We start from the raw sequence: 14980 nt of genomic DNA on the forward strand, positions 1-14980 counted from the left end.
CGGAGGGGCCTCCCCGACCCCCAGGGACCACCTCCTCCGGAGGGGCCCCTCTAACCCCCCTCCCGCCTCCCCGGGACCCCTCCAATGAGGGGGCCCCTGTAACCCGGACCCCCCACCCCAGGGCCCCCCCAGTGTGATGTCGGGAAAGCCGGAGCCCCGGCGCTGTGGGGCGCTGTGTTGCACTGCAATGGGGGGCACCCGCAGAGCGGGTCCGGCCCCGTGTGGGGACCCCAGCGAGGGCGGGGGCGCCGGGCTCCGGCCCTCTGGGCTTTATTAGTGCCCGGCACCCCCGAGCCCCGCGGCTGCGAGGGAAGAAGGAGAGCGGGGAATGGAGAGCGAGAATAGGGGAGCGGAGGGAGAGGTGAGGGGAAGGTGGGGAGAGCTCGGGGTGTGCAGGGCAGCGGGGGACGGGGCTGGAGGGAAGGCAGGGTGGAGGAAGGAGCAGGATTGAGGGCGGGTGGGGAGCGACTGGGGGGGAAGGGAAGCAGAGAAAGCGGGTAGGGGGGAGCCCGGTTAGGGAGGGAAGGAAGAGAATGGAGGAGCAGGGTACGATACGGTAGGGGAATAGGGGCGGGGCCGGGGGCGGCCGTAGGGGGGGAGGGAGGGGAGGGCTAGGGGGGAGAGGGGGGGGGGTTGGGGGGAGGGTGTGGGGGGTGGGGGAGGGGTGGAAGGGAGGGTGGAAAGGAGAGGTATAAAGAAAAAGAACTACAAAAGAAAAGAAACGCAGAAGAAAAACAGAAAAAGAAATATAGGGGCCCGGCCGGCAGCAACCTCCCCCACCGACCGCCGAGGAGGAAATGGCTCCGCTGGGCCCTCCCCGCGCCTTAAATCCCCCAAGGCCCCGCCCCGCGCAGCCGCACTGGGATCCCTCACACCTGTGCCGGCCCCGCCCCTCGCACCTGTGCCGGCCCCGCCCCCGGGGCCCCGCCTCCCCCCCGCCCCCCGCCCGCCCATAAAACCCGGCGGATCCGCGCCTGTCCCGTTTTCTGCGGGGGATGCTCATCTCGGGATGCGGCGGGAGCGTCGGTCGGAGCGCTGTGCGGAGATCCGGATCGGGGGCTGCTGCTGGTGCTGCGCGGGATACAAGGCGCTCAGGTGGGACCGGGACCGGGACTGGGATCTGGGCCCGGGAATCCGGGTCCTGGTCCTGCCGGTATTTCCAATAGGAGCCGGGCCGAGCCGATTCTTTCTCGGAAGGTACGGTAGGGGTGCTGGGGCCGGAGGATCGATGGGGGACTGGGGCTGGGATCGGAACCGGCATCATCGCGGGCGGAAAGAGCCGCTCCGGCTGCGGGCCGGTGCAGGGCTGGGTCCCGCCGGGACTCCAGGCACGCTCCGGCTGCGGCGGCAGGGAACCGGTGCTGTGCCAGTGCCATTCCCGCCAGGAGGACCACGCTTCCCGGGAGCAGCCGCTGGATCGTGGCTGAAAGCGGGAAGGACACGGAGACCGCCCGTACCGGCCCCGGAACCCCATCGGCATCGCCGCTCGCTCAGCGCCGCCTCCCGCCCCGCGGGGCGCCCCCTGGCGGACACGGCGCCGCCCCGCAGCTCCCCCGGCCCGGTAACCCCACGAGCCCCGCGCTCCCCGACGAGCCACAGCGCCCGCGGCCCCTTCTCCGTGTCCGCACCCCCGGGGGCTGCAGCGCCCCGGCCGGGAGCAGCCGCTCTGGGACGGCCGCTGGGGCCGAGGCGTTGCTGCTCCCGCTCCCATTGTGCCTGGTGTGGGACTGGAGCCCCAGGAAAACACTTTTTTAATCCGTAGTGTGAAAAAGTCTGTGAAAACTATTTGTTCTTTATTTTCAGAACCGCAAGAATTATCAAGCCAAATGCTAAGAAATGACTGCTCCAGCTGCACACTGAACACAGAATATTGGCCTTCTCAGTACTCTGCTCCAAACACCTGAGCCAATCCCAGGGTTGTTCCAAAGGTCCTGTGTGGGATGGGAATGACTGCTGCCAGTAAGAGAACTCCTCTACAAATGCAGCTCCTTCCCTTCTGCTAATGCTGCTTTACACACCAGCCCCTGCAATGGCTGTAGGGCAGAACTGGCTGGCACTCAGCATGCCAGCACCAACTCTTCCCCATAACCCTGACTTTTCTGCCCTCTCCAGGATTTACCCAGCAGCTGTACATGTGCTCCTGCAATGTCCCTGTGTTTCCCCAGGAAGAAGCAAACAAGACAAGTCCTGAGGGTCACCTTGCTCTGTGGCCCAAGCTCTTCTGGAGAGTGCCAGGGGGCGTTTCCTGCAGGTGAGTGTTACCCGGTCAAAGTGATGGTGGCTGCTGAGGCCAGGGCTGTTCTTCTGGCCCAGAGGCCTCGGTGTCTCCTGCTCGCTGCCAGCGATGCTCCTTGGTGTTCCCTCGGTGTGTCCCAGCTGGCTGGGAGCGCAGGGCAGGAGGAGGCCAGAAGCTCCTGAAAGGCAAGCAGCACCTCGTGTCTTTGGCATCTGCAGGGGAGGAGCTGTGCCTGCACCGTGGCTCCTCGGCCAGGGGCTGCTCTGACTGGACACGTGGAAATGCCTCAGCCCAGACAGAGAGCACCAAGAGCCCAGAAGGACCCCAAGGAGCAGCTGGCATTACCTGGGAATGGAGGCAGGGGCCATTTGCAGAGCGCCTCACACAGCAATTCCTGGTTCAGAGCTCCCACACAGCTGCCAGGGATGTCCCAGCCACCCCAAATCCCTTCCCTCCTCCCCAGCCTGAGGCCATCATCCAGCAGCAGCATTAAAGCCAAGGCAATCTTCCCCCACAGATATTAAATCCCAGGCAGCAGCTCTCAGACATACCTGAAAATCAGTGGGATGGAGTTTGGAGTTTCTCAGGGATCCAGCTGCAACTGCAGAAGTGAAGGAAAGCTTTCACAGGTAGGTCCCACTGGAGGTGTGCTGAAGACAGAGATGTCCATCCCTTTCCTGAGAGAAAAGAATTTGTAGAGGCCACTGCTGAGGCTCTGAAAGGAGCTGAGCTCCTGCAGGGAGAGATGTCCCCCCCTGGGCACAGGGGCTGCCTCAGCACAGGCTGGGAGCACATCTGGCCACTGCCTTCTCCTGCTTTAAAACATCAACTGGATGTTCTCCATCCTGGAGCTCAGGGGGTGAAATCAGCTCAGTTCCAGGCAGCTCTGTCCAGTGACCCCAGGGACACCATTGGGGTGAGGGTTCTAAATAGCCAGTTCTATGGAATATGACCCTGTCCTTGTCCCTGTGCTGCTGAGCTTCCTTGGAAGCTCTGCTGGCTCCTGGCACAGCTGCTGTCCAAGGCAGCAGCTCTGCATGGGAACACCCACACTCCATGGGGCACTGTGAGGTTACTGCAGGGGGAATGGAGCAGGGAATTTGGGGCTGTGGGTGTAATTCATCACAACTAGCACAGCTGACAGGGAACCCCAAATCTGGGCACCACACAGAGAACAATCTTTGTCCTGCCCTGTCAGCTCAAACCCCTGGGCTGGGAAGTTTTGGGAACAAAATAAATGGAATTATACAAATCACAGCAAGTGGCATCACCCAGAGGGACAATCCAGGTCCCAGATAATTCCTCCACAATCCACTATGGGGGAAAACACCCTGTGCCTGCCAGGAGCTCTGACTCTGCTTTTCCTGCCAGCTCCTGAGCAGTGTCAGGGCCACCATGAGGGCTTTAAAATCCAAATAAACCCCATATCCCACACAGTGAATAATCCAAATAAAGAAATGCATTCTTGTCATCAAAGCTCAAAACTGTGTTAGGAGTTCTGACAACAAGTTAATGGGATTCCCAGGAATCTCATTCATGCTCTTGGCTTCATTTTTATGTATTTTTAATCCCTCTGTGGGCAGCCTGTAAAACTTATCATGGGATTTAGAGGTTGAGCAGGGCTGGCTTTGGATTGACCTTCACCTCTGGCCCCAGCCTGTGCAAACTCACCTTGTGCCAGGGTGGGTGAACTCATCACCTCAGCTTTTCCCTCCTAAACATCCCCTACTTATCTCTCTGGAGATTAACTCACATTTTGCCCCAAACCATCCACTCCTCACCTCCACGTGGCCTCCAAGTGTCCATTCTGTTCCTCACAGGTGCCCTGGTGACACCATGTTGGTCCCTTTGCCTTTCTCCAGCCCGAGGCTGCTCCTCTGCTCGCTCTCTCCAGTCTCATCCCACAGGGATCCTCTTCTCCCTTCCCTGCTGGCTGCTGCCAAGGAAGGAGGACACAGTGAGTCTCAAGTGTGACCCCTTAGCCCTGGAGAGTCCTGGCTGTGGGCCCGAGGGGCCTCGGATTTCCCAGGGAAATTGTCTGCTGGTCTCCCTTCAATTACCTCAGCAATTCCCTCAAAAATGCCACCTCACTCCCCTGACATCCCCTCACATTACATTTTCCTACACAAACAGTTCTTGTATCCCCTCTAGATTACACCAGGTTTTCAGCTAAAGGAATGGCATCATCTATGCCCACTGCTCGTTATTCACCCAACCAAAATCTAGAGCAAATGTTGGTTGGGCTTTAATAAGAACTTGAAATAACTTTAAAACAAAATAAATCACCTTTTTCTTCTGTGGTTTTTTTTTATCCTTCAGATGCTGGACTTACCTCTGAGGATGTGTGCTGAGCTCTGGGTGGAGGGGACTGTCAGGCTGAATGGCTGTGAGTTTGTGTTCTTCTCACTGGGGCATCAGAAATGCCCCCAATCCCTTTTCCCAGGCTGTTCCATGTGCCTGTGGTCAGGCTGTGGCAGCACAGGCAGACGCAGCTCTCAGCACTCCCTGCTCCAAACACAACTCTGGCCTCCATTGCAATCTGTCTCTGCTGGGAGGTTTTCTCCTAGAGAAATCAAAGAATTGCTCATGGCAATTTGGAGAAGAAATTTCCACAAAGGGAAGTAAGGAATAAAATCCTGCTCTAGGAGCCCTTGGGATCTGTAGGGCTGATTAGGGCAGGGGACATTCACTCCCTGCAGTGCACACAGCCCCACCTGCAGCACCCAGCACACACTGCCAGCTGGGCTCTGCCAGCCCCTCTCTGAGCACCCTCCCTGTCCTGCTCCCTCTCAGTGCCTTTGGCAATCCAACTCTGAGCCTGACCAGCCCAAAGCTCTGTCCCCAGCCCAGGGACAAAGGGACACTCCCAGGGATGAGGCACATTCCCAGCAAACGCTCCCAACAGAGCACAGAGGCACCCCTGGAGCTCCTGTGTGGGGCTGGCAGGAGGGCACAGCCCCCAGGTGGGGTGGCAGTGGCAGTGACAGCAGCAAACTGCCACGGTCTGATGGCACAACAGAGACACCAAGGCCAGCAATGCCCGTGGGAGGTGCACAATGAATTCTGCTCCCTGTGCTGCCTCATCCCAGCAGGAAAGCTCCAGGGGGGATGGAAACTCCTCCCCTTCCCCCCAGCCCCAGAGAAGCACTGCTCAGTTTCACACACCCAGTTCTCACCTCCAGCTGCTCCCGGGGCTGCTGCCACATTCCTGACAAGGTGCCAAAGGCCACTTGGGACAGGGCTCCCTCTGTGCCTCAGGGCTTGGCCCTGGCAGGGACCAGGGTGCTCCAGCAAGGACAGCCTGAAACCAGAGCAGATGTCTCAGGGTTAGCAACGGGCTGGGGACAGGAGTTCTAGAGCCAGATTTCTGAAAACAGCCCCCAAAATGTTCTATGATCTTACCTTTAAAATGGCTCCAAAGGGCAGCAGCTCCGGTGCCAGACCAGCACCTGCACGATTCCCTGTGCCAGCCCTGGCTCACTGAAAAACAAAACAAATCAACCATCACCCAGGCCTTGTTTGCAGAATTCCTGATCCAAAGCCTCACCTTTCCTGCCCAGCACTGAGGGAAACCTGACACAGCATTAATAAGTAACCTCTGCTGAGAGCAGCCATCATCCCAGTCCTCCAGCCTTGGCAAGATTTTGCAGTGAATGGACCTAAGTTCTAATCCTGAACCTAAATTTCTGTCACTTTTTGTTAGAAAGATACTGGACAGTACATCATGCAACAGAATTGAAAAATTGCACAAGGAATAACAAGGCCCAGAGCAAACCCAACCACCCCCATCACTGCTCCACCCCAGTTTTGGGAGAAATACTGATATCATTCCTAAATACTCCCCTTCCCTCCCACTCAGTCCTTCACTGCACATCCCTGGAGAGGATTTACTCCATCTTTTGTTCCCAACAGCACCTCTCCAGCCCAAAGCCCACCTCTCACAGACACAAACTAAGCAAGCCTAAGGCACTGTTCCCAGCAGCAGATGCAATTCCTGAACTCCCTTTGCCCTGGATTGCTCTTCTAAGCACTTGCAGGAAACTCACCTCAGCCCAGAGACTGTTCTGCTTTCCCAGAGGGAAACACAGCCTCATACTTCTGCTCTGATTGCTCACTATGGGGTTTTATCCATGAGAGGTGACACCAATTCAAACATAAACGTGTCCTTTCCCAGCATTTCTATTCCTAACTATTTCAGACATGAAAAGGATCCTCATTTTTCTTATTGCATTCTTTGCCTAATTTGAACAGAACCATTTTTATCCCAGACCCCACGTGTCAGTCATTCAATCCTTTACCACTGGATTTGCACAAAGGAAGGGACACCCAGGGTGCTGCATCACAAGAAATCCCAAAGAGAATCCCCTCCAAAGCCTCACAGAGAAAGGTTTTTTGCTTTTGGGACACAAGCCAGGCCTTTGACCATTTGCATCCACGTGGAAAGCCCACACTGAGCACTTGGTTTTAAAGATGTTGCACTTGAAGTTACAGACATGGAATTGCTTTGGGATTTGGCATTTCCTGCACCCACACAAACACATTAAAGGAATTAAGTGCAGAGCCCTGAAGTTTGGTTATTCCAATGCTGTTTTGGCAGTGCCACTTGACATACCAAAATCCACAGCAACACTTAAAAAAATGAAAAGCAACTTTCACCCCCACATCCCCCTTCCTGTCGATTTTGCAGTTTTGGGGTCCTCTTAAGAACAGGTTCAAGAAAAGAAGAAGAAAAGCCCCGGACCTACTACCAGCTGTGTACCAACCTCCTGTTTTCCACAGATTCTCATTACAGCTGATGGCTTTCCTAAGAAAGCCTCAGTTCAGCCTTACCAGAATCACCTGGCAGCACTCACTATCAGCCCCAAAGGCCAGTGCACCATCTCTGTGCTATCTCAGGAAGCTCAGTCGCTCTCTGAGGGACAAAACCTGTTCTGGGCCCCAGAGCTGACTCTAATCCCTGCCAGCTGAACTACCCAGCTGTAGGATGCAGCTGGATGCTGCAGGGCAGAGTGTGTAACCCTCTGTGAAAGCCAGGCTCCAAAGGCAGCCCTCGATGCCCCAGCACTGCTGCTGGAAGCGCTGGCAGCCCTTGGTACAGATGGGATGGAGCCTTCCCACAGCTCTGTCCCCTGGCACCGAGGGGGGCACAGCAGAGGCCGATGGAAGCGAAACAAACGCTGGATTTCAATGGGCACTGATGGGACTGAAAGCCCCAGCCCAGAGCTGCTCCCTGCCCAGCACAGGAGCTCCAAGTGCTGCTGCAGGGCACAGCTCTGAAGGAACTCTGCAGCTGTGACAGTAAAGCAGCAACAGCAATCACCAGGCAGAAAGAGATCCCCACTGCTCCAACAACTGAACCTCTGTGGCTCACCCTCGCGGGTGTCCCTGCTCCAGGGAGGATGAGCCACACAGCCCCCGAGCCTGGGGTCACACCCTGCCCTACCAGCAGAAAACAAGGGGTTAATGAAGCTTTGGGGACACCTTCTGTCCCCAGAGTGGTTTGACAAAACATCCAGCAGTGTGGATCTTTAATAAAGACAGCTTGTACCTATCCCTGCAACAGACTCACGGATGTTATTTCCTCAAAGTCTCTGTTTTAATGTATTTTGCTATTACAAGTGTTTAAACAAGGCTGACCATGAGCCCTGCACCCCTGCCATGCTCCAAGCCCTAAGGAAGAGCTGGATATCCTCACACTCATCCAATCTGAGGGAGCTGCTGCAGCATTTAAAACATTTAAAACCCACCCCTGCCCTGAGGGTGCCCAGACCTGGGAGGTGCCTGGGTGCCAGCCCAGCATGAGGGATGGGACATCAGGAGACCGAGCAGACAACACCCACTGCAGCCTCTGCGCTCTCAGCACTCCAGCTGCACTATCCCCATTGCTCAGGGACTCTCAGTTCTGTTTCCAGCACTCCCATCAGGAAGCCGAGGGCCCTTTCCAGATGCAAATCCCCAAAGAACCACTGCTCTCCTCTCCACCCACCCTCCTGCTCCAACTTTTACCCCTTTGATCGCCACCCCCCCGCAGGACACAGAAGGAGGCTCTCAGGTGCCAACTGAGACCCAACTCGTTCCAGGTGGCTCAGGAAATAAATACAAATAAACTCGTCCCTTCTAGGGTAACAACGTGTCTTGGTGCCCAGTTCCTGTTTCCTAAGGCAAAACACACGGAGCAGGGGAACACGGCAAGTCCAAAACCCAACAAAACCCGGTTTTCCATCGGTTTCCATCAGGACTGTTCGGGTTTCCCACTGCCCCTCAGCTGCAGCCACAGGAGCAGCTTCTCTCTGGGACCCGGGGGGGGCACAGGGACACCCATCCCGCTGCTTCCCGGAAAACAGAGCTCAGCCCATCCCAGAATTGAAAATAACAAATGCAGTCATTGCCTCTGCCATTTATGTATTAGCTCTGGCACAGTATTATTGACCACACAAATGCTGAGAGTGTACAATCTGTAACTACTGCTCTGATAAAGTATAATCTGTCAGTTCATGTATGCACTGCACAGCTTTTATAAACAGCAGTGTAATGGATCCTATCTTAGACTGTAGCATAATAGGGACTGTGTAATGTTAAAATGCTTTTACATGTAAGGAACTCAGAAAATGGTGTAAGATAATGAGGTGATTTCCCACATGTGGGGACAATCTTATCTGAAACACAAGATAACAGAAACAGAAACCAGAGCACCGAAAAAAAAAAAAGGAAAAATTTATTGACCCTCGTAATCAAATAACGAGGGAGTGAAAATAAAATAGGATGGCACCACAGGAAGAACTAAAGTATATTGGTTTGATCTACAAGATGGCACGAAGGTTAAAAGCAAGCAAAAGAACATCTAAACTCAAAGAACTGTTTGAATGTGTATAAACTCTAATGAATATGCATACACCACTGCAATGGACCAGAATATAGAGAACACGGTTTAAGGTAACCGGGTGCTCCTGGCAAACAGCCAAGCACCCCAGCGCTGCCTTTTATCCCTTAACAAACCTGTAACAATTCGAAAGAGTGGACTTTGTTTCTCACACAATAAAACGCTGTCCCCGCAGCTGGGACGAGCCCCAGCTTTATTCCACGGAACACGATCCCAGAGAGCCGCAAGGCCCGGGACAGACCCGTCCCACCCACAGCGGGTCCCCCGCAGCAGCGCCGAAAGCGCCCCCGTCCCCCTGTGGGTGCCCCCGGCCCCGGTGCCCCGGCACAGCTCCCTCCCCTGCGGCCGCTCACCTGAGGGCACCGCCCGCTGCCTCCCGGCGCTGCTGCCGAGCCGAGGGGATTGTCCCCGCTCCTGGCTCCCAGGCCGCGTTCTGCGCTGCAGGGCGCGCTCCGGGGGACGCGGGGGCGGGCAGGGACTGGGTGACCCGGGCTGAGGCGGCTGTCCCAGCGCTCTGTCCCCTCACGGGGCTCAGGCCGGGGAGCGGCGCCCTGCCACCGGCCGCCATTGCACCGCGGAGCAGAGTCAGGTACGGCCGAACAGCCGAGTATGGCCGAGCGTGGCCGAGAGCAGCCGAGCGTGGCCGACAACAGCCGAGCGTGGCCGACAACAGCCGAGCGTGGCCGACAACAGCCGAGCGTGGCCGACAACAGCCGAGCGTGGCCGACAACAGCCGAGCGTGGCCGAAGGGCCGACTCTGGCCGCGATTTGCCGAATCGATCCCAGTTTAGCTGAGGTGAACTGAACGGAACGGGACGGAACCGCGTTCAGCCGAACCGAACTAGATAAGCCGAACTGAACTAGATAAGCCGAACCGAACTAGATAAGCCGAACCAACGCGAGCTCGGCCGAACCAACCTGAACATTACGGTGTCGGTCGAACCAAACCGAGCTGAGCTCCGAACGCAGCGAGCGGCTCCGAGTTGAGCCGAACCGAGCCGAGCCCGGCCGAACCCGGCCTGCTGCTCTCGTGCCCATTAATTAGCGCGAGTGCAGTCACAGCCTGATGAGCACTGAACGTGCCACAGACACACCAGCCACCCTCCTGACACTGATGCTCCCAGGGATTTTCCTTTTGCCAGGGTCCAGAACTCATCCAAAGGAGTGAGAAAATGCTGCCGGCATAAGGAGCTGCACAGTTCATGGGAAGGTCCTTGCTGGACAAGTGACACAAAGGGCACAGGGAGCATTTAAAGCAAACCGAGTGACAAAAAGCCACCTTTAGGTCAGAGAGAGGCTGAATCCCTGTAAGGAAATCCACTGAAACAGTAAGCTAAGTGATGGAAATTCAGGGTTTGGCTGTGGCCACCACCTTCTGGTAGGAAATGTTATCATATTATCCCAAATAGTCACAGAACAAAACAAATAAAGGCATTTTAAATCCTAAGCTTATGAAGTATAAGTGCAAATGAGATCAAATGCACAAATTCAGGTAAGATATGGACTGTAATCACTGTTTCTGTGGTTAATGGCTTTGTGCTCGAATCTGAGTGACCCCCCTTTCCTCTGTCACCTGTGTGTCCTTGCTGTGTTTCCTTGAGTGTCCCAGAACACATTGAAAGAGATTCTTTCCCAATTCCTGCCTGTATTTGTCAGAAATGGTTCATTTAGACAGCACTCACAAACCAACACTAACTGCTTCCTAGAGCTTATTCTCCCCTCACACATAGATCTGCTATGTGTGCTGCCATCAAGGTAAACCTCTGTGACCTACCCTCGTGCCTGACAGCCACATTCTGAAAACAGCACAGCTTTTGAACACTTACTTTGCAATGTATTCCCTACAACTCTACTCCCTGCTCTGTAATTCCCTTCCTTGTTACTCCTAGAAGTTGTTTTCCTTCCAAGACACTCACAAGTCTTACTAACCACACTAAGTAATTCTGCAATAGTAAAGTCTCCAGACAAGTTAAATGGGAAGCTTAAGACCATTAAAGTATAAATTAAACACTAAGCATGAAAAATCAAGATATTTGAGAAATACGTAGCAGTAAAGGCAAAGCTACTTCTGACCACATACGATATTGTTGGTGGGAGATGGTTCCAAGGAAATAAAAAAAAAAAAGTCGTTTCAGACAGCATGGCACTGGCCGCGAGCAGTACTTGTAGCTGTAACCTTCCCATCTTTCCACACGCCTGGCTCTCAGGGAAAGCCCGTCCCGGACAGGCGCTGGGATAATCGCTGCTGTTTTAGGCGAGCCGCAGTTCCCGGGGCTGTCCGCGGGAGGGCAGCACCGCCAGGGTTAAAATTGTCCATCTGGGTTTTTTACACTCCGCTCCATGCACCATCCTGACCCAGCTATTCCACATCTTTCCCGCAGTGCTGGAGGGAGTGCACGTGGGAATGAACGCTTCCAGAACACGGCCACGCTTCCTCCTGCCAGCAGACTTACCTTAAACTTCCGAAGCAACTGCTCTATCACTTGTCTGCTCCTCATCTGGCTGTTGATTCTTATTTTGGTTTCTGACCCAAAAGCCGGAGTGAAAACTGATGTCTGGGAACAAGAACAGCCACACCACGGCCTGAGCCTGAGGCACGCCTCACTGGGCACGGCTCTCTGTCCCTCAGGTGACAAAGCCAAGCCTAAAATTTCCTACCTCGTGGTTGTAGAAGTGGCCATTGATAGAGAACCTGTGAGTTTCTACTTCTGTCCTGGTGGTGGTGGGGAGCTTGGTCCTCCTGCGCACGGCCGCGGCATCGCTGCTGCTGCGGGGCAGGGTGGCACAGTCGAGCTCCTGCTCCCTCCTGGACCTGAGAGTGTGACTTTCATAGCGTGGATAACCTGGACAGAAGAGAACCACACGTCCTGTGCAGCTGCCAGCACCCCCAGAGGAGGGAGGCTCTCAGTGAAGGGCTTCATTTATTGTTTACTATTTATTATTTTTGGGGGGGTGGAGCAGGAAAGGAACAAGGCAGAGGCATACGATGAAGAATGGGCTGCTGGCAGGGGTTGCAGTTTGCTGATTTTTTGTTTCACTGCCCTGAGACTGCCCGCGTGGGGCTGGCTCTACTTAAGAGCCAACAACGCGGGACTTGGAGCCCCCCCAGAAATATACAACTTTGTCTCCACTTCTGAGGGGCGAAAAAAAAAATAGCCTTATTTATTTATTTATTTCGGTACCCTAAAGCGGGCCAAAAGAGCCCGGTGCCCCCAAACAGGGGACTCGGTGTCTGTTTCTTAAGCACGAACACGCAGGACGCTCTCTGAGCTCCTAAACACGGGACTCGCTCTCTCTGTCCAGGCGTCCGCCTCAGCCGATTCCCTTTCCGAGCTCCTTTCCTCATCTGGGGCGGCCCCGGGGATCCGAGGGTACCGGGGAGCGGCCGGGGCCGGCCCGGCCCGCGCAGCCCCGGAGCCCCGCCCCGCGCAGGCGCCGCTGGCCGCGGCCATGGCGGAGAAGGCGCAGAAGAGGTGAGTGAGTCCCCCTCCCGCCGCGATCCCTCCCGGTTCCTCCCCGATCCCCCTGCCGCGGCCACCCCGGGACGCGGCGTCCCCTCCCGGTTCGTGGGCGGACCCCCCGGTGACCGCCCCATCGCTCCCCGCAGCGTGAAGATCGCGCCGGGCGCCGTGGTGTGCGTGGAGAGCGAGATCCGCGGGGACGTGACCATCGGTAAGGGCCCTGTCCCCCGGCCCCGTCCGTTCCGTCGGGGCGGGCGCGGGGTGACGCCGGGCTGTCCCCGCAGGGCCCCGGACCGTGATCCACCCCAAGGCCCGCATCATCGCCGAGGCGGGGCCTATCGTCATCGGAGAGGGCAACCTGATCGAGGAGCAGGCGCTCATCATCAACGGGTCCGTGAGACACCCTGGGGGGGCTTAAAAAACCTGGGGAGGTAGAGTTTGTTAAAAAAAAAATCATTAGGCTTCGTGCTTTTGTGTTCACGTGTGGCAATATGGCTTGGGGGGAAGCCACAGAGTCACAAGGCCTGTCCAGCCTGGCCTTGGACACTTCCAGGGCTGGGGCAGCCACTATTGCCTCGGGGAATCTATTCCAGTGTCTTACTCCCATCACAGTAAAGATTTTCTTACCTTTACATAACCTAATTTCCTTCTCTTTAAGTCCATGCCCATTACGCCTTGTTCTGTCACTCCAGTTCCTGACAGACTCCCTCTCCAGCTTCCTTGAAGGCCCCCTTCAGATACTGGATGGTTGCTAAATCCCCTTCGGTATCCTTCTCAAGCTGACAGAGTAGAAGAATCCTAATCCAAAGCAGTCCCAAAATTCTGACAGTCCAGCTCAGTTGGGTGGGATATCTGTGGCTTCAGTGTGTCCCAAAGTTGAGCTGCCACACAGAGCACTGTCATTGTTTATCTCAGACATGGAAATCTGTTCTTTCTTCCCGCAGGTACCCAGAAAATATAACCCCAGAGAGCGAAGATGTGGAGCCCAAGCCCATGGTCATTGGCACCAACAATGTTTTTGAGGTTGGGTGCTGTATCCTGGCTGTGCAGTGACAAACCATCTGGCACATTGTGCTTCTGGATCTCTCCACGGGGTGGAGACATCTCTGCGGCTCTGTCAGGGTTCAGATAGCCCAGGGCTGGGTGGTGCTTTGAAAATGGCATCAGGGTTTTTCACCGGTTGAAAAAAAGCAAATCCTTTTACAATTTTACTTAACACAGACCTGTAGATTCCCAAGCGATGAAGGTGGGAGACAACAACGTCATAGAATCCAAAGGTAACTCTGGGCTCGGTGCCTTGGCCCTGCTGTAAATGCTGTGGGGACAGCTCTCACAGGGACTCCTCCCTCTGCTCTCCCTGGCAGCGTTTGTAGGCAGGAACGTGATCCTGACGAGCGGCTGCATCATTGGGGCCTGCTGCAACGTGAACACCTACGAGGTGATCCCGGAGAACACCGTCATCTACGGCGCCGACTGCTTGCGCCGCGTGCAGACCGAGCGGCCTCAGGTGTGTGTGTGGGTGTGGGGGGCACAGGGACATGCTGGCTGCCACCTCCCGTCCCCCTCGGCTGTGCCCTCACTGCCCCTGCCCTCCCTTTCCAGCCCCAGACGCTGCAGCTGGATTTCCTGATGAAGATCCTGCCCAACTACCACCACCTGAAGAAGACCATGAAGGCCGCATCCACCCCTGTCAAGAGCTGAGCACCCACCTCATGTTTCCAGTGCTTGGTTCTGGGAATCACTACACACTCCGGGAAGAGTCCGGTCTCCATGTCCCTCATTCCATCAAACTATTTCTTCCTTCTTTGTGTCATTTATTTATCTTCCACCGGGAGTCTCAGACCTGCATTGAGTCTGTTGTCTCTCACGCATTAACTCTATTGTTCGTGCTCTGTTTCGGGAATAAAATACCTCCTGTTCCTGTGTCCGAGGAAACCGCAGCCCTTGGACTGTGCGGGGTGCTGTGCCTGGGTCACACAGGCGCTGTCGGGGCGGGGACAACCCCGGTGCCGGCTGTCCCGTCGCGCCGGCAGAGGGCGGTGTGACCCCGCGCTCCTCGGGGGTCCCGGCCCCGCATCCCGGATCCACGCGGGCCCCGGGGTGGGAAAGGCTCCACGCACCCGGTGCCACCCTCCACCCCTTCCCTCGGAGGCTGCTCCTGCTCGGGTTCCCTCCCGGAGGACCCAGGGCGGAGCTGAACCTTGTTCACTCGTTCCACTGGAGCCTGGGGACTCACTGTGATTCCCAGCTGTCCCACCAGAGTCCCCAGCTGTTCACAACTTCCCCTTCTATCCCTGTGTGACACAGTCCAGCGTTGTGTCCCAGCTCAGATGGACATCAATGCAGCAGAAATTCCTACAGGAAAGAGAGAAAGAGGGGAGAGGATGAGCAACTACCACAGAG

At 55.9% G+C, this 14980-nt stretch overlaps 2 protein-coding genes and 2 long non-coding RNA genes across 7 annotated transcripts; 3 read left to right on the forward strand and 1 right to left on the reverse strand.

Moving 5' to 3' along the window:
• Window positions 1-1034: 1034 nt before the first annotated feature.
• Window positions 1035-1854, forward strand: LOC115903625 (TIR domain-containing adapter molecule 1-like). Its single transcript, XM_030948252.1, has 2 exons — window positions 1035-1561; window positions 1804-1854. Exons 1-2 carry the CDS (start codon window positions 1229-1231, stop codon window positions 1831-1833), a joined length of 363 nt encoding a protein of 120 aa, XP_030804112.1. The 5' UTR covers window positions 1035-1228; the 3' UTR covers window positions 1834-1854.
• Window positions 1855-1885: 31 nt separating this feature from the next.
• Window positions 1886-9730, reverse strand: LOC115903626. 3 transcript variants are annotated; one of them, XR_004060708.1, is made up of 7 exons: window positions 9470-9730; window positions 5639-5716; window positions 5413-5537; window positions 4523-4799; window positions 4018-4172; window positions 2788-2913; window positions 1886-2414 (listed from the first exon to the last, which is right to left on the reverse strand). It is a non-coding gene; the product is annotated as an uncharacterized LOC115903626 (long non-coding RNA). The 3 variants fall into 3 exon arrangements; XR_004060709.1 differs by having other exon boundaries at window positions 1887-2414; window positions 4018-4169; window positions 4569-4799; XR_004060707.1 differs by having other exon boundaries at window positions 1888-2414; window positions 4569-4799.
• On the forward strand, window positions 1924-4510 carry LOC115903627. Of its 2 annotated transcripts, XR_004060711.1 has the most exons (4): window positions 1924-1959; window positions 2166-2251; window positions 4057-4193; window positions 4388-4510. It is a non-coding gene; the product is annotated as an uncharacterized LOC115903627 (long non-coding RNA). The 2 variants fall into 2 exon arrangements; XR_004060710.1 differs by lacking the exons at window positions 1924-1959; window positions 2166-2251 and adding an exon at window positions 2781-2865.
• A 2803-nt stretch (window positions 9731-12533) lies between the features above and the next one.
• DCTN6 (dynactin subunit 6) lies at window positions 12534-14509 on the forward strand. The gene is made up of 7 exons (XM_030947595.1): window positions 12534-12589; window positions 12724-12788; window positions 12862-12967; window positions 13522-13610; window positions 13807-13854; window positions 13942-14084; window positions 14180-14509. Exons 1-7 carry the CDS (start codon window positions 12567-12569, stop codon window positions 14276-14278), a joined length of 573 nt encoding a protein of 190 aa, XP_030803455.1. The 5' UTR covers window positions 12534-12566; the 3' UTR covers window positions 14279-14509.
• The last annotated feature ends 471 nt before the right edge of the window (window positions 14510-14980 follow it).

Source organism: Camarhynchus parvulus, chromosome 4 (genome assembly GCF_901933205.1).
Source record: "Camarhynchus parvulus chromosome 4, STF_HiC, whole genome shotgun sequence".
In the NCBI taxonomy this organism is placed as follows: Eukaryota; Metazoa; Chordata; class Aves; order Passeriformes; family Thraupidae; genus Camarhynchus; species Camarhynchus parvulus.